The sequence below is a fragment of the Canis aureus genome, chromosome X (assembly GCF_053574225.1).
Source record: "Canis aureus isolate CA01 chromosome X, VMU_Caureus_v.1.0, whole genome shotgun sequence".
In the NCBI taxonomy this organism is placed as follows: Eukaryota; Metazoa; Chordata; class Mammalia; order Carnivora; family Canidae; genus Canis; species Canis aureus.
In genome coordinates, this window is record NC_135649.1 from 59018661 (window position 1) to 59045806 (window position 27146).

Here is a 27146-nt window from a genome sequence, read left to right on the forward strand (position 1 = left end):
CGCTTCCCAGAGTTAGGAGTCTTCATGATCTGTCTCTCTGATATTTCCCACACATTTCTTCTCCCTTCCCCTATATTCCCTTTCACTATTATTTATAATCCCCAAATGAATGAGAACATACACTGTTTGTCCTTCTCCGATTGACTTACTTCACTCAGCATAATACCCTCCAGTTCCATCCACTTTGAAGCAAATGGTGGGTATTTGTCATTTCTAATGGCTGAGTAGTATTCCATTGTATACATAAACCACATCTTCTTTATCCATTCATATTTAGATGGACACCAAGGCTCCTTCCACAGTTTGGCTATTGTGGACATTGCTGCTATAAACATCGGGGTGCAGATGTCCCGGTGTTTCATTGCATCTGAATCGTAGGGGTAAATCCCCAACAGTGCAATTGCTGGGTCGTAGGGCAGGGCTATTTTTAACCCTTTGAGGAACCTCCACACAGTTTTCCAGAGTGGCTGCACCAGTTCACATTCCCACCAACAGTGTAAGAGGGTTCCCTTTTCTCCACATCCTCGCCAACATTTGTGGTTTCCTGCCTTCTTAATTTTCTCCATTCTCACTGGAGTGAGGTGGTATCTCATTGTGGTTTTGATTTGTATTTCCCTGATGGCAAGTGATGCAAAGCATTTTCTCATGTGCATGTTGGCCATGTCTATGTCTTCCTCTGTGAGATTTCTCTTCATGTCTTTTGCCCATTTCATGATTGGATTGTTTGTTTCTTTGGTGTTGAGTTTAATAAGTTCTTTATATATTTTGGAAACTACCCTTTATCTGATATGTCATTTGCAAATATCTTCTCCGATTCTGTAGGTTGTCTTTTAGTTTTGTTGAATGTATCCTTTGCTTTGCAAAAGCTTCTAATCTTGATGAAGTCCCAATAGTTCATTTTTGCTTTTGTTTCTCTTGATTTGTGGATGTATCTTGCAAGAAGTTACTGTGGCCGAGTTCAAAAAGGGTGTTGCCTGTGTTCTCCTCTAGGATTTTGATGGAATCTTGTCCCACATTTAGATCTTTCATCCATTTTGAGTTTATCTTTGTGTATGGTGAAAGAGAGTGGTCTAGTTTCATTCTTCTGCATGTGGATGTCCAATTTTCCCAGCACCATTTATTGCAGAGACTGTCTTTCTTCCAATGGATAGTCTTTCCTCATTTATCGAATATTAGTTGACCATAAAGTTCAGGGTCCACTTTTGGGTTCTCTATTCTGTTCCATTGATCTATGTGTCTGATTTTGTGCCAGTACCACACTGTCCTGATGACCACAGCTTTGTAGTACAACCTGAAATCTGGCATTGTGATGCCCCCAGATATGGTTTTCCTTTTTAAAATTCCCCTGGCTATTCGGGGTCTTTTCTGATTCCACACAAATCTTAAAATAATTTGTTCTAACTCTCTGAAGAAAGTCCCTGGTATTTTGATAGGGATTGCATTAAACGTGTAAATTGCCCTGGGTAACATTGACATTTTCACAATATTAATTCTGCCAATCCATGAGCATGGAATATTTTTCCATCTCTTTGTGTCTTCCTCAATTTCTTTCAGAAGTGTTCTATAGTTTTTAGGGTATTGATCATTTACCTCTTTGGTTAGGTTTATTCCTAGGTATCTTACACTTTTGGGTGCAATTGTAAATGGGATTGACTCCTTAATTTCTCTTTCTTCAGTCTCATTGTTAGTGTATAGAAATGCCATTGATTTTGTATCCTGCCACACTACCAAATTGCTGTATGAGTTCTAGCAATCTTGGGGTGGAGACTTTTGGGTTTTCTATGTAGAGTATCATGTTATCGGCGAAGAGGGAGAGTTTGACTTCTTCTTTGCCAATTTGAATGCCTTTAATGTCTTTTTGTTGCCTGATTGCTGAGGCTAGGACTTCCAGTACTATGTTGAATAGCAGTGGTGAGAGTGGACATCCCTGTCTTGTTCCTGATCTTAGGGGAAAGACTTCCAGTGCTTCTCCATTGAGAATGATATTTGCTGTGGGCTTTTCGTAGATGACTTTTAAGATGTCGAGGAAAGTTCCCTCTATCCCTACATTCTGAAGAGTTTTGATCAGGAATGGATGCTGTATTTTGTCAAATGCTTTCTCTGCATCTAATGAGAGGATCATATGGTTCTTGGTTTTTCTCTTGCTGATATGATGAATCACATTGATTGTTTTACGAGTGTTGAACCAGCCTTGAGTCCCGGGGATAAATCCTACTTGGTCTTGGTGAATAATTTTCTTAATGTACTGTTGATTCCTATTGGCTAGTATCTTGTTTAGAATTGTTGCATCCATGTTCATCAGGGATATTGGTCTGTAATTCTCCTTTTTGGTGGGGTCTTTGTCTGGTTTTGGAATTAAGGTGATGCTGGCCTCATAGAACGAATTTGGAAGTACTCCATCTCTTTCTATCTTTCCAAACAGCTTTAGTAGAATAGGTATGATTTCTTCTTTAAACGTTTGATAGAATTCCCCTGGGAAGCCATCTGGCCCTGGACTCTTGTGTCTTGGGAGGTTTTTGATGACTGCTTCAATTTCCTCCCTCGTTATTGGCCTGTTCAGGTTTTCTATTTCTTCCTGTTCCAGTTTTGTTAGTTTGTGGCTTTCCAGGAATGCGTCCATTTCTTCTAGATTGCCTAATTTATTGGCGTATAGCTGTTCATAATATGTTTTTAAAATCATTTGTATTTCCTTGGTGTTGGTAGTGATCTCTCCTTTCTCATTCATGATTTTATTAATTTGAGTCTTCTCTCTCTTCTTTTTAATAAGGCTGGCTAATGGTTTATCTATCTTATTAATTCTTTCAAAGAACCAACTCCTGGTTCTGGAGATCTGTTCCACAGTTCTTCTGGTCTCGATTTCATTGAGTTCTGCTCGAATTTTAATTAAGTCTCTTTTTCTGCTGGGTGTAGGGTTCACCTGCTGTTTTTTCTCTAGCTCTGGTCCAGTGTATCATTTAAAGCTCTCGTTTCTTTGGAGATGTTGTGCTTAGAAGACCTATTGAGGGTAGAAAGAGCTAGATTGAAGTCACCAAGTATAAGTGTATTATTATCTAAGTATTTCTTCACTTTGGTTATTAATTGGTTTAAATATTTGGCAGCTCCCACATTCGGGGCATATATATTGAATTTTGTTAAGTCCTCTTGTTGGATATATCCTTTAAGTATGAGATAGTGTCCCTCTTCATCTCTCACTACAGTCTTTGGGGTAAAATTTAGTTTATCTGATATAAGGATGGCTACCCCTGCTTTCTTTTGAGGACCATTTGAATGGTAAATGGTTCTCCAACCTTTTATTTTCAGGCTGTAGGTGTCCTTCTGTCTAAAATGAGTCTCTTGTAGACAGCAAATAGATGGGTCCTGCTTTTTTATCCAGTCTGAAACTCTGCGCCTTTTGATGGGGTCATTAAGCCCATTCACATTCAGAGTTACTATTGACAGATATGAGTTTAGTGTCATCATGATATCTATTTAGTCCCTGTTTTTGTGGATTGTTCACTGAACTTCTTCTTAAAGGGGAATTTTAAGAGTCCCCCTTAAAATTTCTTGCAGACCTGGTTTGGAGGTCACATATTCTTTCAGTTCCTGCCCGTCTTGGAAGCACTTCTGTCTCCTTCCATTTTGAATGAGAGCCTTGCTGGATAAAGTATTCTTGGTTGCATGTTCTTCTCATTTAGGACCCTGAATATATCCTGCCAGCCCTTTCTGGCCTGCCAGGTCTCTGTGGAGAGGTCTGCTGTTACCGTAATACTCCTCCCCATAAAAGTCAGGGATTTCTTGTCTCTTGCTGTTTTAAGGATCTTCTCTTTATCTTTGGAATTTGCAAGCTTCACTATTAGATGTCGAGATGTTGAACGGTTTTTATTGATTTTAGGGGGGGATCTCTCTATTTCCTGGATCTGAATGCCTGTTTCCCTTCCCAGATTAGGAAAGTTTTCAGCTATGATTTGTTCAAATACATATTCTGGCCCTCTGTCCCTTTCGGCGCCCTCAGGTACCCCAATTAAACGTAGGTTTTTCTTCCTCAGGCTGTCGTTTATTTCCCTTAATCTAACCTCATGGTCTTTTAATTGTCTGTCTCTTTTTTCCTCAGTTTCTCTCTTTGCCATCAACTTGTCTTCTATGTCACTCACTCGTTCTTCCACCTGGTTAACCCTCATCATTCGGACTTCTAATTTGGATTACATCTCATTCAATTGATTTTTAATTTCTGCCTGATTGGATCTAAATTCTGCAGTCATTAAGTCTCTTGAGTCCTTTATGCTTTTTTCTAGAGCCACCAGTAGCTGTATGATAGTGCTTTTGAATTGGCTTTCTGACATTGAATTGTAATCCAGATTTTGTAACTGTGTGGGAGAGAGGACTGTTTCTGATTCTTTCTTTTGAGGTGAGGTTTTTCTTCTAGTCATTTTGCTCAGTGCAGAATGGCCAAAAACAAGTTGTTTTGGGAAAAGGAGAAAAAGAGAAAGAAGGAAAGAAAAGAGAAAAAGAAAAAAGAAAAAAGGAAGAAAAACAAGAAAAAAGAGAAGAAAAAGAGAAAGAAAAAGAAAGGAAAAAAAGGGTGGCGGAAGCAAACAGAAATCAAGAAAAAAAGAAAAGAAAAGAAGAAAAAAGAAAAGAAAAAAAGAAAAAAGAAAAGAAAAGAAAAAAGAAAAGAAAAGAAAAAAAGAAAAAAGAAAAGAAAAGAAAAAAAATGAAAAGAAAAGAAAAGAAAAGAAAAGAAAAGAAAAGAAAAGAAAAAAAAGAAATGAAAAGAAAAGAAAAAAACACGGGGGAGTATCTTCTGATTCTGCGTACTTTACGTCCCTTGACTCCCCTGGAACTTGTCCGTCTATCTGGTCTTCTGGGGGAGGGGCCTGTTGTGCTGATTTTCAGGTGTCAGCACTTGGGGGAACTGCTCTGCCCCCTGCCTGGTGCAGGGCTCAGTGGGAGTTGTTTACCCCGTGAGGCCCCAGGAGGAACAACCACGGTGGCGGCGGCTGCTCTGGAGCCCTGGATTCAGCCCCCACAGGAACCCTGAAGCACTCGGTCTGCAGGGCCTAGAGGCTCCGGGGCGGGGCCGCTGATCTGCTCAGCTCGGGGCAGGAGCGTCCTTGCTGTCCTGGGCCCTCCCAGCCTCTGCCTGTCCCAGGGGGAGGCCGGATCCCAGGCTGTGGCCCTGGCGCCCTGTGCTCCAGGGCCTGCGCTGTTGGATTCGAGCTCCCGGCCGCGCAGCCCCCTCTGCGGAGCCGCCGCCCGAGCCCCTCCGATCTGCTCCGGGGCCCACCGTGCGTGCTGCAGTCTTTTAGGGAGCTCGGCCGCGGGGTATGTTGCACTCTCCTGGGCGCGCAGGTGTCTGTTAGTGTCCCAAGGAGCCCGAGGACATCCCCGCCCTTCCTGGGGTCCTGCTCTAACTCCCTGTGGGCGCCTTTCCACCCGGGAAGGTTGGTGCAGCTCCTGCTTCTCCCGGACGAGCTTTCCTGTCCTGGGGACACTCGCCCTGGCCTCAGCCCGGCTCCTCGCGGGGCCCCTCCCCCTTGGAGGCCTTTTGTTTTTTTATTTCTTTTTCCCGGTCTTCCTACCTTGATAGAAGCGCGAACTCTTCTCACTGTAGCATTCCAGCTTTCTCTCTTTAAATCTCAGCCTGAATTCGGAGATTTTCAGGATGATTTGAAGGTTATCTAGGTAATTTGGTGGAGACAGGTGATTTGGGGACCCTACTCTTCAGCCATCTTGCCCCTCCTCCCGCTAGCTAACAATTTAAATCAAGTTTTGATATATAATTTCCATACAATAAAGTTCATCTCTTATATAGTTAAATGAGTCTTGACAAGTGGACACAGTTGTGTAATCAAGAACACATTTTGTTTATCTGCTGATGAACACTTGTGTTGTTCTTAGGCTTTGGCTATTATGATTTAAGCTGTTATGAATATTCATGTATGTCATTTTGTGGACACATATTTTCATTTCCCTTGGGTAAATACTTAAGAGTAAGATTCCTGAGTCAGATGGCAAGAAACAAAGATTGTTTGATTTTATAAGAAACTGCCAAAATATTTTCCAGTGTCTGTACTGTTTTATAATCCCACCAGCAATGTATGAGATTTCTAGTTGCTCCACATTCTCCACCATTAGCTATTGTCAGTCTTCTTAACTTTAGGTATTGTAGTTTGTTAGTGGTAGTATTTCTTTGAGGTTTTAATTTGCATTTCCTTAATGACAAATAACAAGCATTTTTTCACATGTTTATTGGTCATTCAATTCTTCTTTGATGAAATGTGTATTCAAATATTTTTTCTTGTTTTTATTCTGTTGGTGGTCCTAAAATTGTCAACATTCTTTATGTATTGTGAAAACAAGTATTTTATCAGTTTGTGATTTGCAATTATTTTCCCCCAATATGTACCTCATGTTTTTATTTTAACAGTGTCTTTTGAAGAGCAAAGTTTTTTTGTTTAATTGTTTTAATTTTGATGAAGTCTTTAAGTTTCATGCTTTTTGTGCCTGTTGAAAAACAGCCTAAACCAAGGACACAAAAATTTTCTCCTGCTTTCCTCTAGTTTTATGGTTTTAGGTTTTATAAACTTGTTAAATTTTGTATATGATGTAAGGATTAATAATCTTTTTTTTAGGATTGATAATCTTTTTATGTGGATTTACAATTGTTCAACCACTATTTTTGGAAGATTGTCCTTTTCTATTGAATTACTTCACATTTTAAGAAAATATTTAATATATTTAAGAAAATATATATGTTTCTGGCCACTTTTCTGTTCTGTTGATCTGTATGTCCACCCTTTGCCAATATTACACCTTCTTGATTACTGTAGCTTTACTAGTTAACCTATTCAGAACACTTTTGTGACCATTATCATATTTGAGCCTTATAAGCCTCAAACCTAGAATTGTCAAAGATTACTAGTATTAATATCCATTTCACTGATGAGTAAATAGAATCACAGAAAGCTTGATTGGCCTGCTCAAGTTTAACACAGCTATTAGTAGACCTGGCACTAAAATCCTCACAAATCTTAGTATATTGTTCTTTTCCTACCAAACTAACAAAAGTAGAGAAAAGAGACAGTGTCTCAAATCAGTGGTACACAGTGGTACATTAGGAGTTATTTTTTGAATAACAGACTCTTACATAAAGGCAGAGAGCTCAACAAACTACTTGAGACAGTAATAATTTTAGTTTCTCCTTGGTACAAAATAATAATCTTTTTAGTTCTCAGTATTTGGCTTTGTGAATGGTTCTTTCAGCATTACTGCATATTCAATTGCTCTTTAGTTGGAGTTAATTGGACTCTGTCCTTAATGCTAATCCAAATGCTAATTAGATTTCACATAGGAGGATTCTTTCCAAAAGGAAACTATTTCTTGAGTTTTATCTTACTGGAATTTATTTGATTTTATTTTTGACCTTGCAAATTGTTTTCTGTTGGTGATTTGCTTAAAAGGTAGCCTTTGAGTAACAGGGTAATTTCCTTCTGTGCTTTACATTCCTTATGCCAAAACGTTATCTTCTGTGCCAATTTCATTGCTTTTTTTAAACCTTTATTGTGCATCAAACATGTATAGTCTTAGGTTTGCATAGGGTAATTGTATTGTTTTATCTTTTCTCCTTCAGAATGAAGAAGTCAGATTCATTGAAAATGAGCTAGAGATTCAAAAGCAAAAATACTTTAAACTCAAGACGTTTGTTAGAAGCTTGATACTGGCTATGAAAGCTGATGATAAGGAACAACAGCAGGTAGGTGCCAGAAGAGAATAGTAAGTTGTAATGTATCATGTTGAAAAATGACTTGATGCTGAGTTCTTAATATTTTTTTTCATTTTTATTCTTCATTCTTGCTTGACATCAAGAAAGGATTTGTTACTTTATAACCTTTTTATCACAGTATTTTTAAGAGTAGATTCATATTCAGATATTTGTATGCTGCTTTGTAGAAAATAAAAATAACTGATTAACATACTTTCTTAATTTCAGGCTAGACTTAAGCAGGGAAAAATAATTTTAAAATTTAATTTTAAAGAAATTCTCAAAATGTTTGTAGAGACTGGGCTACCTCAACTGGAGAGGCACAGTTTTGGATTGTGAATAACAGAGGTGAGGAATTTGCCCCTCTTCTGGATTTCAGTTACCCTCCAGATCTCACTAGATTCACAAACATTTGAATACTTTCTATTTCATAATATGTTGCTTATCACTAAAAAATATGCAATTTGTGAAATTCTTTGTGGCCACATTGCATCATTTACTTTTCACAATTTAACTAGAATGTTTGGTTTCTTTGCTTCAAAGATGTCTTTTGTTTGTCACTATGGACTTTTATTTACAAATTCCTTCCAAATTACATATCCTGCCTCATTTTTTCATGTGAAATTTATATAAAATGTATTAAGCTTGCTTAAAAATTATAAAGTTTTATTAAGTGTTACATTCAATGCTAAATAATACCAAATTTTCCTCTGAGTTGTATACTATTGTGTTGATTTGTTGTTAGAGACATTCAGTAAATAGTATGTCACACAGGTAACCATTAATTTGGAAGCAGCCTTGTAGGTTTTTATTCAGCAAGGAATATCAAGCATACTGAGAAAAAAAATCATCTTCTATATCTAAACAAGACTTGTATCCTCCCAGATATCTCCAGGGAAAACGTCTTAGCATTCCACAATTCTTCTTTTTTAAAGGAAAAGAATACTCATGAGATTCAATCGAGTATGTACAGTATGTGTCCAGTTTTATAAAGTTTGCTCTCTCCATGCCTCCCTCAAATAGATGTTCCAAGACACTTATCTTCAGTTACCTTTGCCCACTTTATTTAAGCATGTTGCTGTATTATGTGAATTATTCATATTCCATGGCATATTGAAAGTGTATTTTTAGGAATGTAAATTATGGATTTTAAATGAATAAAATGACAGTCTTAAACATGGCCCCACCTGTATGTAAATTTGAAATAACTGTAAAATTTAGGTTCAATCATAGAAATAACTTAGAGTGTGGTACTGGCTCCAAAAGTTACAGCATAGTTTTTTAATTCAGAGTTACATGGCTAGCTAACTAGCAGATATGTGTCTTGAAATCTAGGAACAGCACACAGATTGCATTTTGTTTTCAAATTCTAACTTCATCCCTGACTTGGTTCTTTCTCCAAGACCACTAACAAATAAAAGTAACTATTGTATATCTTACTTTTCTCCTTCTCTTATACTTACTTTTCTTCTGATAAAAGACCAATGAACTAAGATATGACAAAACATTGGCCATCAAAAAGGAGAAAGTCATATGAAAATTGTACTGAAAGTAATTGCATATATAATTAGCACCCAAATAGAAACTACTAATTTTTATAGTTGAGATCAGGTATAATAAATGTCTAAATATAGAAGACACCAATAGTAGTTTACAAAAGTTATTAAGGTGATCTAAGTTACTAATTTTTACATTATGAGATACTTAAAGGTTTATTTATGGGAGAAAGCAATTTTTATTCTACCTAGTTAAAAAAAACATTGTGTGATTGGTTTCTCATTTTTAAAAATCTTAAATTTTTTTTTCCATGAATTTTGGTTTGGGTAAGCTCAGTGAGATGAGTTGTCCACAGCATATTTTTCCCCAATGGAGCAGTCCAGGGTTTAAAGATATTTGGCTCTATCTCATTGAAATATTAGATTACCCAAAAGGATTTTTTTTAATTAATAGCCGTTTTAAATAAAAATAATGTTGCCAACACTGTACTATCATTAGTTATTTTCCTTCTTCCCCTGGCAATTCACGGTGAGATCCCAGCCAGATCAATTGCTTTGCTTTTCTTGAACGTCAATTTATCCACTTTGCAAGGAGGATAAGAATGATTAACATTTTGGAACTTGGCATTCATTTCTCAGGGCTTAGAATAAGTGTTATAAAGACAAATGCCTGGGAATTGCTTTAATCATTTGGGAATATGGCACTAGATCAGACACTGAAGATAGACTAATGAAGAGGATAGAATGAAGATAGACTAACCTATAGTTTAAAAAAATTATGTGTTTTGTATCTATGAAAAAGGCAGCTCTTGTCATAATACATAGATTTCTTTGGTGTGCCAAAGTTGCAATCCAGTAAGATAGTAAAAAGAAATTTGAAGTGGACCTTATGCATCAGTAATGCCCCATGCTGCCTTATATATAGTCAGTCAGCACATGACATGAAATAACAAAATAAATAAATAAATAAATAAATAAATAAATAAATAAATAAAATTTTCTTTTGACTTGAAGGTCTCCCCACTAGCATTTAGAATGTCATTAAGTCCGTTCATTTACTTGGCTTTCTAATACTCTAAGCACATCATCAATGAATGTGAGTTGGAGGACTTTGACTTTTTAAATATGGCTTCTTCACAGTTGCAAAGTGAACTAAATGCAGTGGTGTATTTCTCATAAACCATGATCAGCCACTATGAACAGCCTAGTCAGTTCCATTTTGACTGGGTTAGTGATAAACAACCATTATATAAGAAAACGGCTTTGTGTCCTATGACTGCAACCTAACACCTTAGAAATAATATAGAACCAGTAGATCACTGCTTTGTAAATTCTCCAAATTTCAGCAAGAAGTTCATGAGCTTTAATAGTATAAAATAAATAACAACTGTTCTATCAGATAGGAGTTAGTCTTTCATTATGTAGATTGACAAAAAGGAGAAAGGTTCTAATCTTGTCTCTCTGCTATAAGACAAAAGGTATAAATGTCATTTATTTTAATAAAGTAAATAAAATGTTATCTTATTTCAACAATGGATTTCATAAATTCTCCAATATGCCCTGCCTCTCTGTTCTTTAATTCAGTATGGCAAGCTTGCATTTGTCCCTGTTCCCTTGGTCTTTATTGGTGCTGCACCCAAAGCCCACACTACAATTAATTCTGCAAAAGTACCCAGATATGATATATTATTTTTAATATTGGCAGTGTCAAAATAATCATTTAGTTCACAGTATTTTTTATGGTCCAGTGAGCATTAGCACAGTCAATCACGTAAAACTATTAATTATTTATTCCTCTTGTATGGGTGCATGCTCTACAATTCCAGCTGAAACACTTATACCATGGCAAAGCTTAGTTCATGACTCTTGGCTTATTTTCATTACTCCAATAGAGAAATGAGCAGCCCTCTTAGATACATATTTCCACAACTAGTTTCATTGGTTCAATGGGTTGGTACTTGGCCATCTATAGATAAGGCCATAGCCTAAGAAAAGAAAAAAAAAATACTTGGAATTTTCAAGTTGTTAATGTTTAGTTTAAAGTAGAATAACTGAGATTTTTTCCTAATTGATATGTTCTTTCTCCCACTGAAGTACCAATTAATCTTGTGAAAAGTCTTTTTCTCCAAAGGACAGCATAAGTGGGCAGGAGTATTTTAATAATGAATATAATTTTAAAGTCCTTTAGCAGTGATCAGTGAACATTTAAAACTAGTATGAGGGACACCTGGGTGGCTCAGCAGTTAAGCTTCTGCCTTCAGCTCAGGGCGTGATCCTGGAGACCCGGGCTCCAGTCCCACATCAGGCTCCCTGCATGGAGCCTGCTTCTCCCTCTCCTTCTGCCTGTGTTTCTGCCTCTCTCTGTCTGTGTCTCTCATGAATGAATGAATGAATGAATGAATAAATAAATTTAAAAAAATTAGTATGAAAATCACTTTTCTCAAATACTTCAAAGCACTTGGTTCAAAATAGTTGCTCATTTCCCTCCTGATTTCCCTTTGTCTAGGGTTTCACTCTATATAAACCACAATCTCAAGATCCAGTATTTTGTTACTTCCTTAATAGTGTATGAAGAGTTTTGCTTTATGTAAGGTATTGTATAAGGTCCTGAAGAAAAATGTTTCATTCTTTAAGTACATGAAAATAAATTGACAAGAGAGAACACTTATTAACATAAAATTGGGGGAAAAAAACTTGCCCACATACTAATTCTAAAAAATTGATTTTTCTGACTCAGGCACTGCTGTCAGATTTACCTCCTGAATTAGAAGAGATGGATTTCAATCATGCCTCACCGGAGCCTGATGATACCTCATTCAGTGTGTCTTCTTTATCTGAGAAAAATGCCTCAGACAGTTTGTGATTTGAGGGGGATATGTAATACAGCCTTTTGGCTGCCTAACAGGTGTACATTTCAAGATAACTTCATTCTGTTGCCTCAAAATTCTTCAGTTGGAAAAACATATTGTTGAAACTTACATGTTCTGTGAAGAATGGACAAGATATAATGGCTACAGTGCAAAAATGTACGTGAAATTTAAAAGCAGCATTTTTTCCAAACTGACAAAAATCTGGGGAAAAGTGTATTTAATTTTTAGCAGTTTATCTATGAAATGCATAATACCTAATTTCTGAAAGATTTTGTGTGGTTTTTAGAAGAATCTTAGTTTTAGTAATAGTTTTCACCAGAGACACAAAAATAAAGGTATTTCAACATTGCTTATCAAGTTACTAAAGTTTGGTTAGTTTTGTTTTGTAGCCATTACATCTTTCTTCTCTCTCCTTTCCTATCATCCACATATACTTTTACTCAGGAAAGTGGACTAAAATTTGAAAACAAAACTTTAAAAATGATTTTACTTGGATGAGTCCTGGGATTTATTTTCCAATTCCTATGAGAATTTGACTTAAGCTAATGATTGAAAATTGAAGTGATTACTGGTATATATGTGTAAATTGTTGGTATTCTTCTTCTGTTTTCTAACCCAAATATCTGGGGGTAGGGGGAAGCACTATGGAAAAGTAATTAACCAACATGAAGTCAAATAAATTCAGTGTACAGAAACAAAATGTTGTAAAACATTAGTCTTAATGAGGATTTTTCATTGCTGTAAATGAAAAATATTGATAAGACTTACCTTCTACTAGTAAATTTGTGTAACTGAGTTAGATGAAATGTTGCACAAATATTACACATTTATATTTGTTTCAATTCTTGCATTTTATGAAACAGGAAGTCAAGGTGAGGCAGAGTCTTCTTTTTTAATCTAGTCACTCAGCTTTGCCACAAAATTTACCTCATTCTCATGTGAGGCTTGTACAGAGCCATCAGCCAAGGATAATATCCAAAATGAGTTATACACTACTATGAATGTAACTCACAATCCTCTGAATTTCCTGGACGTTATTCAGTGAGTACACTCCTAAAATGGGCATGTTACCCAGTTGTTCTATGAGTAGGTACCAGATGGCTACACACTGTAGAAAATTTTTGCAGACTGTTTCTTCTGGGGCACCAGATGGTATTAACAAGACCCATAGAAAGGTAAATGCCAGTTTCTCAGTTTCTCCCTAAGCACACAGAATCATCTATTTGTGAATTGGCTGTGTGGAATTGTGTTGCGTGGTTAATTTACTATTTATTCCTAAAAGATTAATCAAGTAGCTAGATTTTTTTTTAGAGAGAGGGAGAGAGAGAGATGAGGAGGGGCAGTGGGAGAGGGAGAGAGATAATCTTAAGCAGGCTCCATCTCCAGCATGGCTCTCTACTAGGGCTCAATCTTACAACCCTGAGATCATGACCTGAGAAGAAATCAAGACTCAGATACTTAACTGACTGAGCCACCCAGGTGCCCCAACTACGTGGTTCTTTTCGCCAAGTTTCTATGTCACATATTTTTGTAATTTGCAAGTAAAATCAGTTTTGATCTTGGAATTTACAGATACCAATTTATGAATGCAGAAAAGCAGTCATAAATGCTCGAATTCATTCAGTGAATATTTTTGAACTTGAAATGTCCCCTCCGCACATGTGTAAATAGTTAAGGTTCGTTGATAATCCTTCATTTTGTTAGCTATTGTTTATTATTGTTGCCATGCTACTGCTATGGTTCTTTTGTTAACAAAAATATTTCAATGGTTAGTTATGACCCCTTTTAGCTGAACGCCATATGGTTCTTTTCAAATAACGTTTAGTACTCCTTGCTGACAAGTAAAATTCCATTCAGAAAAAGAGTGCTAAGTAAAAGGATCTCAGACACTAAGATTAAATTTATAAGCCACACCAATTCCTCCATGAGCTAGAGTCCCTACTATATACAGCAAATGTAGAAACCATTTCTTAAGATAGAATGAACAAATTTCAGGCTTTCAAGTCTCTCTTAGGCGCTTCCTTCCTATCCATTGAATCTATCTTTAAACTCTAATTTCTTCTGCTTTAATTTAAGTTCTTTCTCATTCTGTTCTTATCACCAAGTAAGGATAGATAATTATCTCCTACATCTTTCAACTTTATGGACTGTATTTGTCACATCTCAGCAACTAGTCACCAAATCAAAAACTATTCATTGGGCTTCTGCTATAGGGGCATTGGATTTCTACTCCTCAGCAAGCCATAAACTTCAAAATGAATTATGTCTTTTCACTTTTTCAGGGATAACAATAAAAAATTATTAAGTAGAAATTTTAATAGATTTAAAGGTTCCGTTAGGTGTGATTCCTATAAAAAATCCTCATGTATAATTTTGAAAAGAAGCATAGATGATTCCTTTATTCCTATTTAAAGTTTCATTAAAATAGAAACAATATACTTAGGAATCCTTTTGTTTTGGTATTTGTGTTTCAGCACCAGAATTTTCTTTTATTATCATTAAAATTAAAGCATTTTATAAATGACATTTGGTTGTTCTGTACCAGGAACCAAAGGAAATAGCTGTATCTAGAGAAAAAAAATCATAATTGACAAAATGAAATTAACCATTGCAGAGATTTTAAAAGATGTCAAAGCCAAGTATTAAAATTTTATTATGAAGAAATTATATTTTTGTACATATAGGTTGAAATTTTTTGAGACATCTTAAAGCAGAAAAAATATCAGTTTCACTGCTTTTGTGACATCTTCACAAAAGGGGAAGAAAAACAACTAGTGTTTCTTTCTTTAGGGCTTTGACACGTTAAAACAAGCCATACTATGTGAAGCATCTCTCACAAAGACAGATATCAAGGTGAAAAAGGTTTTCTTTCCCTTTTCACTGCATTTTGATGTCTGCTTTCAGCTAGGGATAGACAGTTTCTAAGTAACAAATGTTTATCTAAGGGCACTTACCTTAAAATGTGTATTAAAAATAACCTGAAGGTACCCTCCTCATTCCACCCAAGCTAATGTTAGTCAAAAGAAAATGAGAACTGCAGTTATCCTGGAAAATAAGAAACTTAGCACATGCAAGGAAAATGTTAAAAAGAAAATTGGTCTTTTTGGAGGGCACCTGGGTGGCTCAGTTGGTTAAGCAACTGCCTTTGGCTCAGGTCATGATCTTAGGGTCCTGGGATGGAGCCCAGCATTGGGCTTCCTGCTCAGCAGAGGTCTGCTTCTCCCTTTGCCCCTCTCCCACTTGCTGTCTCTTTCTCTCTATATAGTGAATAAACGTTTAAGAAAAAGAAAATTAATCTTTTCATGGAAATGGGATATTTTGTTATAAGGTCAGGTATCCACATTAGGACTTCTATGCTACCATTGTAATAATGATAAAATGTTATTGTTGAAGAAGAAAAAGCTACAAACCAATCACATCTTGTGCTCTCTATACTACCAGACTTCAAGAAATGTTGGAGAGGCCATTTCCCCAAAGGAAGCAGCATCTATTTTAAGACACTTCCATATTCAGCCATTTTAAGTTTGTAGGAGAAAACGTAAGTGGTGTATTTAAAAGAATTCTAGGCTCTAAATTATACTTTATTGCTTTATGTTTTGGAGGAGGGGACAGTCAGCCCATTTCCAAGGAATAATTTCCCCCCCTTAGCCTGATGGTTCATTATTATTTTCTAGGAGAAATTCTGAGAAAATTTAAATTCTGCCCTTCTCCCACATTATAGTAATGGTATACAAGGAATATTGTCTATTTTAAAAAATATATTAGATTTTCATTCAGGTCCTCAAAGTGACATATTCTGTCAAATTACCTTTTTAAGGGAACCATCAGTGCTATAGTGTCTAAAAGATGAATTAATGTTTATCTTTGAAGTTGGTGTTATCCTTGGCAGACAACACTATCATACTCATCCTATCAAGCTATGCTCTGTGATGATATAAGGGAGGATCCTAATAATTTGGGAGACTACAGTTAGCATATTGCCCCAAACAAACCATTATTAAGAACAGATTTGCTAAGAGGGAAAAAGAATAAAATAATATTTTCATGAAAATACAATTGATTGCTCCGTTAAAGTTTATACTGAGTATATATTGCTCTGAATTGAAATTTTATTTTGTATTAACTTGTTAAGTAATTCCTTTAAGTGATCCTGCATCCCATTTTACTGATACTACCTCTGAAATATATTACCACCTTAAAAGCACATCACTGTAATGTGATTTTTGTAGGGTTTTTATTTAAACTTTTATAGAGGCAATAAATGATTTCCAACTAATAGACATCTATTTCTTTCTTTTAATGTTTATTTTTCTTTCTAAGTCTTTGTGGTTTTGTTTTGTTTTGGAGAGAGAGAGAGAGAGAGAGAGAGAGCAAGAGTTGGGGAAGGAGGGACAGAGGAAGAAGGAGAATCTTAAGAAAGCTACACATTTAGTGGGGAATCCAATATTGGGCTCTATCTCATGACCCTGAGCTTAAACCAAGAGTCAGACACTTAAACAACTGAGCCACCCAGATGCTCCATAAGTCTTTTTGTTTTAAAAATGGTTCTTTTCAGTAGAGAAGTGAGTGAAAATATCAGTGAGGGTGACAAAACATGAGAGACACCTAACTCTGGGAAATGAACAGGGGATAGTGGAAGGGGAGGTGGACGGGAGGTTGGAGTGACTGGGTGATGGGCACTGAGGGGGGCACTTGGCGGGATGAGCACTGGGTGTTATGCTATATGTTGGCAAATTGAACTCCAATAAAAATTTTTTAAAAAGATTAATACTAAATTTGAGCTGGGTGTAATAAAAAAATGAGTAAATAAATAAAAAAAGAATGGTTCCTTTCAGAAAGGAGGGGAAAAATTAGAGAGGGAGACAAACCATGAGAGACTCCTAACTCTGGGAAACAAAAGGTTGCAGAGGGGAAGTGGGGGGGGGTAACTGGGATGGACAATGAGGAGGGCACTTGATGGGATAAGCATTGAGTGTTATATTATATGTTGGCAAATTGGATTTAAATGTAAAAAATGTAAAAAAACAACTTTCCACTTGGCTTTGAAAAAAATTGTTCCTTTTATAAGGATAGTATTTTCCTCCCCAAAATAAATTTCTGATTAAAAAAACCCAAAATACAAAGAATAATAAGGCACTGGTGGTCAGAGAAAGGGGAACTTGTAATGTTCAAGTGGAAATTTGGTTGACTTCCAAGCTGCCACATATGTCATTTTTAATTGACTTTACTTAAAAAAATAATTACTGTAATATCAATGTAATAGAGTGAATATTCTATAATAGATAACAGATTTGTCCAGGATAGGATATTTAAATGGTAAAACCAGCAAGTAAATTGCCACAGCATAAACAAAGAATGTTATTTTCAGAAAGGGAGACAGAACGTAAAGACTGCTAACTCTGGGAAACGAACTAGGGGTGGTAGAAGGGGAGGAGGGCAGGGGGTGGGAGTGAATGGGTGACGGGCACTGGGGGTTATTCTGTATGTTAGTAAATTGAACACCAATAAAAAATAAATTTAAAAAAATCCATTAAAAAAAGAATGTTATTTTCATAGCAAAATTTTCAAAGTGACGGTGTTGCATCTAACTTTTGCTTTCTTTGACATCAGTAGAGCATGCTTTTAATTTGGGTAGAATATGCCCATGTCTTTTTTTTTTCAAAATCTTAAATCAATTAAACTATTCATGTTACCTAACTAATGGGAGAGGACAGGGGATGAGTTTCAAAAAGCACATCAGCAGTTTTCCTTCCCAGTTGATAAATTTTCAAGAGTGTTGCAAGGAGAAAAATCACATACAAACAAGAGCTTCAAATGACCCCTCTTTCTCAGCCTGCAAAAACATTGAGTTAAGGTGGTGAAATCCTTTGATTTTACAAAAATGAATGGGAATTATTATAAATCTATTTAAGGTACAAGTTAATGGATGAGCATGCCCCTAGGATTGAATAATGTTTTTCACAACCTTTTACACTAGTTTTTTACATTTCTTATGTGTATTATATTACAAAGTAATATATGTTCATTTTAGACATTCTAGAAAATGTAAATAGTATAAAAAAGACAAACACTTGTAACCCACAAATCATTGATAACATCTTAGTATATTTCATTCCGGTCATTTCTTCTGCATATTACATATATTCAGCAAAATTCGGATTATACTGAATATGTTTTTTCATTTCCTGCTGTTTTTATTTTTTTTTAAAAAGATTGTACCTATTTATTCATGAGAGACACACACAGAGAGAGAGAGAGAGGCAGAGACACAGGCAGAGAGAGAAGCAGACTCCATGCAGGGAGCCCGATGTGGGACTCGAACCCAGGACTCCAGGATAACCTCCTGGGCCAAAAGCAGGCGCTAATCTGCTGAGCTACCCAGGGATTCCCCAAGATTTTCTTAATTATGTATTGATAGCATTCCTATGTAATCATTCTCCACCAAGGAATTTTACATTTGTACTTAAAGGGAGAATTTTAAAAATTTATATCAGAAAAAAACACAAAAATTTCATCAATAACAATGCATCTGTTCTAGAGAACTAATAAGTAGCTGCTTTACATAAGAACCATACTTCCTATTCTATATTGAAAACATATAATGTTATTTTTTTAAATTTTTTATTGGAGTTCAATATGCCAACATTTAGCATAACACCGGTACTCATCCTGCCAACTGCCCCCTCAGTGCCCATCACTCAGTCACCCCATACCCCCACCCACCTCCACTTCACTACCCCTTGATAATTTCCCAGAGTTAGGTGTCTCTCATGTTTTGTCACCCTCACTGATATTTTCACTCATTTTCTCTCCTTTCCCTTTATTCTCTTTCACTATGTTTTATATTCCCCAAATGAATGAGACCATATACTGTTTGTCCTTCTCTGATTGACTTATTTCATTCAGCATAATACCCTCCAGTTCCATCCACCTCAAAGCAAATGGTGGGTTTTTGTCATTTCTAATGGCTGAGCAATATTCCATTGTATACATAAACCACATCTACTTTATCCATTCATCTTTCGATGGACACCGAGGCTCCTTCCACAGTTTGGCTATTGTGGACATTGCTGCTAGAAACATCGGGGTGCAGCTGTCCCAGCATTTCACTGCATCTGTATCTTTGGGGTAAATCCCCAGCAGTGCAATTGCTGGGTCGTAGGGTAAATCTATTTTTAACTCTGAGGAACCTCCACACAGTTCTCCATAGTGGCTGCACCAGTTCACGTTCCACCTACAGTACAAGAGGGTTCCCCTTTCTCCACATCCTCTCCAACATTTGCTGTTTCCTGCCTTGTGAATTTTCCCCATTCTCACTGCTGTGAGGTGGTATCTCATTGTGGTTTTGATTTGTATTTCCCTGATGGCCAGTGATGCGGAGCATTTTCTCATGTGCATGTTGGCCATGTCTATGTCTTCTCTGTGAGATTTCTGTTTGCGTCTTTTGCCCATTTCATGATTGGATTGTTTGTTTCTTTGATGTTGAGTTTCATAAGTTCTTTAGAGATCTTGGATACTAGCCCTTTATCTGATAGGTCATTTGCAAATATCTTCTCCCATTCTGTAGGTTCTCTATGAGTTTGGTTGACTGTTTCGTTTCTTGTGCAAAAGCTTCTGATCTTGATGAAGTCCCAAGAGTTCATTTTTGCTTTTGTTTCTCTTGGTTTCATGGATGTATCTTGCAAGAAGTTACTGTGGCCAAGTTCAAAAAGGTTGTGGCCTGTGTTCTCCTCTAGGATTTTGATGGAATCTTGTCTCACATTTAGATCTTTCATCCATTTTGAGTTTATCTTTGTGTATGGTGTAAGAGAATGGTCCAGTTACATTCTTCTGCATGTGGATGTCCAATATCCCAACACCATTTATTGAAGAGACTGTCTTTCTTCCAGTGGATAGTCTTTTCCTGCTTTGTCGAATACAGTTCACCATAAAGTTGAGGGTCCACTTCTGGGTTCTCTACTCTGTTCCATTGATCAATGTGTCTGTTTTTGTGCCAGTACCACACTGTCTTGATGACCACAGCTTTGTAATACAACCTGAAATCTGGCATTGTGATGCCCCCAGCAACGGTTTTCTTTTTTCATATTCCCCTGGCTATTCGTGGTCTTTTCTGATTCCACACAAATCTTAAAATGACTTGTTCTAACTCTCTGAAGAAAGTCCATGGTATTTTGATAGGGATTGCATTAAACGTGTAAATTGCCCTGGGTAGCATTGATATTTTTACAATATTAATTCTGCCAATCCATGAGCGTGGAATATTTTTCCTTCTCTTTGTGTCTTCCTCAATTCTTTCAGAAGTGTTCTGTAGTTTTTAGGGTATAGATCCTTTACCTCTTTTTTTTAATAAATTTATTTTTTATTGGTGTTCAATTTGCCAACATATAGAATAACACCCAGTGTTCATCCCATCAAGTGCCCTCCTCAGTGCCCTTCATCCAGTCTCCCCCATCCTCAGCGCACCTCCCCTTCTACCACCCCTAGCTCGTTTCCCAGGGTTAGGAGTCTCTCATGTTCTGTCTCCCTTTCTGATATTTCCCACTCATTTTTCTCCTTTCCCCTTTACTCCCTTTCACTATTTTTTATATTCCCCAAAACAATGAGACCATATAATGTTTGTCCTTCTCTTATTGACTTATTTCATTAAGCATAATACCCTCCAGTTCCATCCACCTCAAAGCAAATGGTGGGTTTTTGTCATTTCTAATGGCTGAGTAATATACCATTGTATACATAAACCACATATTCTTTAACCATTCATCTTTCGAAGGACACCAAGGCTATTTCCACAGTTTGGCTATTGTGGACATTGCTGCTATAAACATCGGGGTGCAGGTGTCCCGGTGTTTCACTGCATCTGTATCTTTGGGGAAAATTCCCAGCAGTGCAATTGCTGAGTCATAGTGCAGATCTATTTTTAACTCTTTGAGGAACCTCCACACAGTTTTCCTATTCTTTGGAACAGCTTTAGTAGAACAGATATTATCTCTTCTTTTAACGTTTGAGACAATTCCCCAGGGAAGCCATCTGGCCCTGAACTTTTGTGTCTTGGGATGTTTTTGATGACTGCTTCAATTTCCTCCCTGATACTGGCCTGTTAAGGTGTTCTATTTCTTCCAGTTCTAGTTTTGGTAGTTTGTGGTTTTCCAGAATGCGTCCATTTCTTCTAGATTGCCTAATATATTGGCGTATAGTTGCACATAATGTGTTTTTAAAATTGTATTTCCTTGGTGTTGGTGGTGATCTCCCTTTCTCATTCATGATTTTATTAATTTGAGTCTTCTCTCTCTTCTTTTTAATAAGGCTGGCTAATGGTTTATCTACCTTATTAATTCTTTCAAAGAACCAACTCCTGGTTTTGTTGATCTGTTCCACAGTTCTTCTGGTCTCGATTTCATTGAGTTCTGCTCGAATCTTCATTAACTCCTTTCTTCTGCTGGGTGTAGGATCTGTTTGCTGTTTTTTTCTCCACCTCCTTTAGGTGCAAGGTTAGCTTTTATATTTGAGTTCTTTCCAGTTTTTGGAGGGATGCTTGTATTGCAATGTATTTCCCCCTCAGGACTGCTTTTGCTGTATCCCAAAGATTTTGAACGGTTGTATATTTATTCTCATTAGTTTCCATGAATCTTCTTAATTCTTCTCTAAATTCCTGGTTGACCCTTTCATCTTTTAGCAGGATGGTTCTTAATCTCCACATGCTTGAAATCCTTCCAAACTTCTTGTGATTTAGTTCTAATTTCAAAGCATTATGGTCTGAAAATATGCAGAGGATGATCCCAATCTTTTGGTATTGGTTAATACCTGCTTTGTGACCCAGTATGTGGTCTATTCTGGAGAAAGTTCCATGTGCACTTAAGAAGAATGTGTATTCAGTTGCGTTTTGATGTAAACTTCTGTAAATATCTGTGAAATCCATCTGGTCCAGTGTATCATTTAAAGCTCTCGTTTCTTTGGAGATGTTCTGCTTAGAAGACCTGTCGATTGTAGAAAGTGCTACATTCAAGTCACCAAGTATAAGTGTATTATTATCTAAGTATGTCTTAACTTTGGTTATTAATTGATATACATGGCAGCTCCCACATTCGGGGCATAAATATTGATGATTGTTAGGTCCTCGTGTTGGATAGACCCTTTAACTATGATACTATGATATAGTGTCCCTCTTCATCTCTTACTACCGTCTTTGGGATAAACTTTAGTTTATCTGATATAAGGATGGCTACCCCTGGTTTCTTTTTGGGCCATTTGAATGGTACATAGTTCTCCAATCTTTTTTTTTTTCAGGCTGTAGGTGTCCTTATGTCTAACATGAGTCTCTTGTAGACAGCAAATAGATGGGTCTTGTTTTTTTATCCAGTCTGAAACCCTGCGCCTTTTGATGGGGTTATGAAGCCCATTCACTTTCAGAGTTACTCTTGAAAGATATGAATTTAGTGTCATCATGATACCTATTCAGTCCCTTATTTTGTGGATTGTTTCCTTGGACTTCCTCTTTCTTTTACAGAGTCCCCCTTAATATTTCTTGGAGAACTGGTTTGGAGGTCACATATTCTTCCAGTTTCTGCCTATCTTGGAAGCTCTTTATCTCTCCATCTATTCTGAATGAGAGCCTTGCTGGATAAAGTATTCTTGGATGCATGTTCTTCTCCTTTAGGACCCTGGATATATCCTGCCATCCCTTTCTGGCCTGCCAGGTCTCTGTGGAGGTCTGCTGTTAATTTAGTATTTCTCCCCATAAATGTTAGAGATTTCTTGTCTCTTGCTGCTTTAAGGATCTTCTCTTTATCTTTGGAATTTGCAAGCTTCACTATTAAATGTCGAGGTGTTGAGTGGTTTTTATTGATTTTAGGCAGGGATCTCTCTATTTCCTGGATCTGAATGCCTGTTTCCCTTCCCAGATTAGGAAAGTTTTCAGCTGTTTTGTTCAAATACATATTCTTGCCCTCTGTCCCTTTCGGCACCCTCGGGAACCCCAATTAAACATAGATTTTTCCTCTGAGGCTGTCATTTATTTCCCTTAACCTATCCTCATGATCTTTTAATTGTTTTCCTCTTTTTTCCCCATTTTCCCCTTTGCTATCAACTTGTCTTCTATGTCACTCACTCATTCTTCTTCCTCATTAACCCTCCTTTTTTGTACCTCTAGTTTGGATTGCATCTCATTCCATTGATTTTTAATTTCTGCCTGATTAGATCTAAATTCTGCAGTCATGAAGTCTCTTGAGTCCTTTATGCTTTTTTCTAGAGCTACCAGTAGCTTTATAATAGTGCTTCTGAATTTGCTATCATCGAATTGTAATCCAAATTTTATAATTCTGTGGGAGAGAGGACTGTTTCTGTTTCTTTATTTTGAGGTCAGGTTTTCCTTCCAGTCATTTTGCTCAGTGCAGAGTGGCCAAAAACAGTTGTAATGGGAAAAGGAGAAAAAGACGAGAAATAAGAGAAGAAAACGATAAAAAGAAGAAAAAAAGAAGAGAAAAAAATGGGGGGATGCAAACAGAAAACAAGGGTGAGTATCCTCTGATTCTATATACTGTAAATCCCTCGATTTCCCCTGGAACCTTCCAGTGCTTCTTGGTCAAGAACTTGCTTTTCCCCTAAGTGGTCTTCTGGGGGAGGGGCCTGCTGTGCTGATTCTCAGGTGTGAGCACTTGGGGGAGCTGCTCAGCCCCCTGCCTGGTGCAGGGCTCAGTGGGAGTTTTTTATTCTGTGAGGCCCCAGGAGGAACAACAGTGGTGGCAGCCAGCTCTCCAGCCCTGTAGTCAGCACCAGCACTAACTACCACAGCTCTCAGTCTGCAGGGGCCTGGATGCACCGGGGGTGGGGCCGCCGATCTGCACAGCTCGGAGCCGCCAAGCGGCAGGAGAATCCTTGCTGTCCTGTGCCCTCCCGGCCTCTGCCTGTCCCAGAAGGAGCGCTGGATGTTGGGCTATGTACCCAGTTGCCCTGGGCTCTGAGTCCTGCGCTGCTGGATTTGCGCTCCCGGGCCGCTCCCTCCATGTGGAGCCGCGGCCTGAGCAGCCACCTGAGCTGCTCCCGGGGCCCAGCCGCGGGCACACTGCAGCCCTTTAGGGAGCTCGGCCGTGGTTTGTGGCGCGCTCTCCCCCGGGGCCGCAGGTGCTCTGTTAGTGCCCCTGGGAGCCTGAGGGCATCCCTGCCCCTCCTGGGATCCTGCACGAACTCTCTGCCAGCGCCTTTCCATCTGGGAAGATTGATAAAGCTCCTGCTTCTCCGGGAGGGGGCTTTCCTGTCCTGGAGGCAGTCTCCATACGGCCTTAGCCCACTCCTCATGGGGCCCCTCCCCCTGGATGCTTTTTTTTTCTTTATTTTTTTTCTGTCTTCCTATCTTGATAGAAAAGCGAACTCTTCTCACTGTAGCATTCCAGGTGTTCACTCTTTAAATCTCAGGCCGAATTCGTAGGTTTTCAGGATGCTTTGAAAGTTATCTAGGGATCCCTGGGTGGCGCAGTGGTTTAGCGCCTGCCTTTGGCCCAGGGCGCGATCCTGGAGACCCGGGATCGAATCCCACGTCGGGCTCCCGGTGCATGGAGCTTGCTTCTCCCTCTGCCTATGTCTCTGCCTCTCTCTCTCTCTCTCTCTGTGTGACTATCATAAAAATAAAAAAAATAAAAAAAAAAGAAAGTTATCTAGGTAATTTGGTGGGGACAGGCGACTTGGGGACCCTACTCTTCTGCCATCTTGCCCCTCCTCCCCTCAATAATTACTTTAAATGTAATTGGACTATATGTTCCAATCAAAAGAATTTTGGGTGACTAAATGGATTAAACTGTAACATCTACTTATTCGTGGCCTACAAGAGACTTTATTTTTTTAAAGATTTTTAATTTATTTATTCAGAGAGAGAGAGAGACAGGCAGAGACACAGGCCGAGGGAGAAGCAGGCTCCTTGCAGGGAGCCTGAGGTGGGACTCGATCCTGGGTGTCCAGGATCACACCCGGTGCTGCAGGTGGCACTAAACTGCTGCGCCACTGGGACTGCCCTAGAGACTTAATATAAACCTAAAGACACATATAGATTGAAAGTGAAGGGATGGAAAAATATTATCATCCAAATGGAAGAGGAAAAACAGCTATTGTAACAATATTATTTCAAAATAAAAAAGGGTTTGCAACAAGAGACAAAGAAGTGTACTACATAGTGGAAAAAAGGAATAATCCAACAATAGTAAATAACAATTTTAAATATTTGTGCAGCATTTAGGGAGCATCTTAATACATACAGCAACATTAACAGACATAAAGGAAGAAATTCACAGGGATATAATAAATAAGGGACTTAAACACCCCACTTACTTCAAGGGAAAGTCATCCAGACACAAAATCAACAAAGAACCAGTATGGTTTGAATAATACATTCTTTTTTTTAAAAAAAAAGCAGAGGGATCCCTGAGTGGCGCAGCGGTTTGGCGCCTGCCTTTGGCCCAGGGCGCGATCCTGGAGACCCGGGATCGAATCCCACGTCGGGCTCCCGGTGCATGGAGCCTGCTTCTCCCTCTCCCTCTGCCTGTGTCTCTGCCTCTCTCTCTCTCTCTCTCTCTGTGACTATCATAAATAAATAAAAATTAAAAAAAAATAAAAAAATAAAGCAGAAACATTCTTTTAAAGTGTACATGGCACATTCTCCAGGACAGATCATATGTCCAGTCACAAATTAACCTTCAGGAAACTCAAGAAAATTGTAATCATAGCATGTACCTTTTCCACTCACAGCTTTATGACACTAATCAATCACAAGAAAAAAATCTGGTAAGAATACAAATATATGAAGAAAAAATAACATACTACTAAACAATGACTAGGTTATCCAAGTTATTACAGAGGAAATCAAAATATATAGACACAAAAGAAAGTGAATATGCAATGGTCCAAAATCACTGGGATGAAGCAAAACCTCTTCAAGAGGGAAATTTATGGCAATCAGACCTACCCAAGAAAGCAAGAAAAATTGTAAATAAAATCCTAATCTTACAGCTAAAGGAGCCATACAAATCACAAAGCTGTAAAAGGAAAGGCATAATAATTATTAGAATAGAAATAAATGAAATAGAGACCAAACCACAACCACAAAAGCAACAACAACAGAAAAAATCAATGAAAGAAGGAGATGGTTCTTTGAAAAGATCAACAAAATTGATAAACTTTTAGATTCAAAAAGAAGAAAAATAATGGTACTCAAAAATTAAATAAAAAATTGAGGAGAAATAACAACTGATGGGAGAAAAATAAAAAGGATTATGAGACCATTATGAAGCATTATATGACACCAAATTGGACAACCTAGAAGAAATGAATACATTCCTAGAAACATATAACCTTCCAAAATTGAATCTGGAAAAAACAGAAAATTTAAACATACTAATTACTAGCAATGAAATTGAATTAGTAATAAAAAATCTTCTAATAAACAAGTATAGGACTAGATGGATTCCTATGAATTCTACCAAACATTTAAAGAAGTGTTAATAGCTATTCTTCTCAAACAATTCCAAAAAATAGAGAGGAAGGACATCACCCAGAACTATGTCTACAAGACAAGATTTACACTAATACCAAAACCGGATTAAGACACAAGAAAAAAATTCTAAAACTATAAGATAGTATCTCTGATGAAAATTGATGCAAAAAATGATCAACAAAATATTAGCACACAGCATCTAACAATACATTAAAAAATTACCTATCACAGGGACACCTGGGTGGCTCAGTCATTAAAGCATCTGACTCTTGGTTTTGGCATAGGTAATGATCTCAGGGCCCTGAGATCGGGTCCTGAGATCAAGCCCTGCATCAGGCTCCACCCTCAACAGGGAGTCTGCTTGGGATTCTTTCTCTCCCTCTCCCTCTGCCCTCCTTCTCTCACACATGCACATCTTCTCTCTCTCTCTCTCTCTCTCTCTCTCTCTCTCTCTCAAAATAAACAAGTAAATTTTAGAAAAATTCACTCATCACAAAGTGGCATTTATTCCAGGGATGCAAGCATTGATCAATATTCATAAATCAGTCAATGTGTCACCTTAA

At 37.5% G+C, this 27146-nt stretch overlaps 1 protein-coding gene across 5 annotated transcripts in view; it reads left to right on the top strand.

The window, feature by feature from the left end:
• The window catches only part of HDX (highly divergent homeobox), a 306534-nt gene that overhangs the window by 205890 nt on the left and 73498 nt on the right, over positions 1-27146 (top strand). For 3 of the 5 annotated variants that reach the window (XR_013374357.1, XR_013374360.1, XR_013374358.1), the window contains 3 exons: positions 7610-7732; positions 11975-12263; positions 15549-15645. Coding sequence is in view for 1 of the 5 variants with exons in the window: in XM_077887326.1 (XP_077743452.1) it covers positions 7610-7732; positions 11975-12100 (249 nt within the window). In the remaining 4 variants the exon portion in view is untranslated. Of the gene's footprint in view, positions 1-7609; positions 7733-11974; positions 16384-27146 lie in introns of those variants that run through there. The other 2 variants (XR_013374359.1, XM_077887326.1) reach the window with 2 other exon arrangements.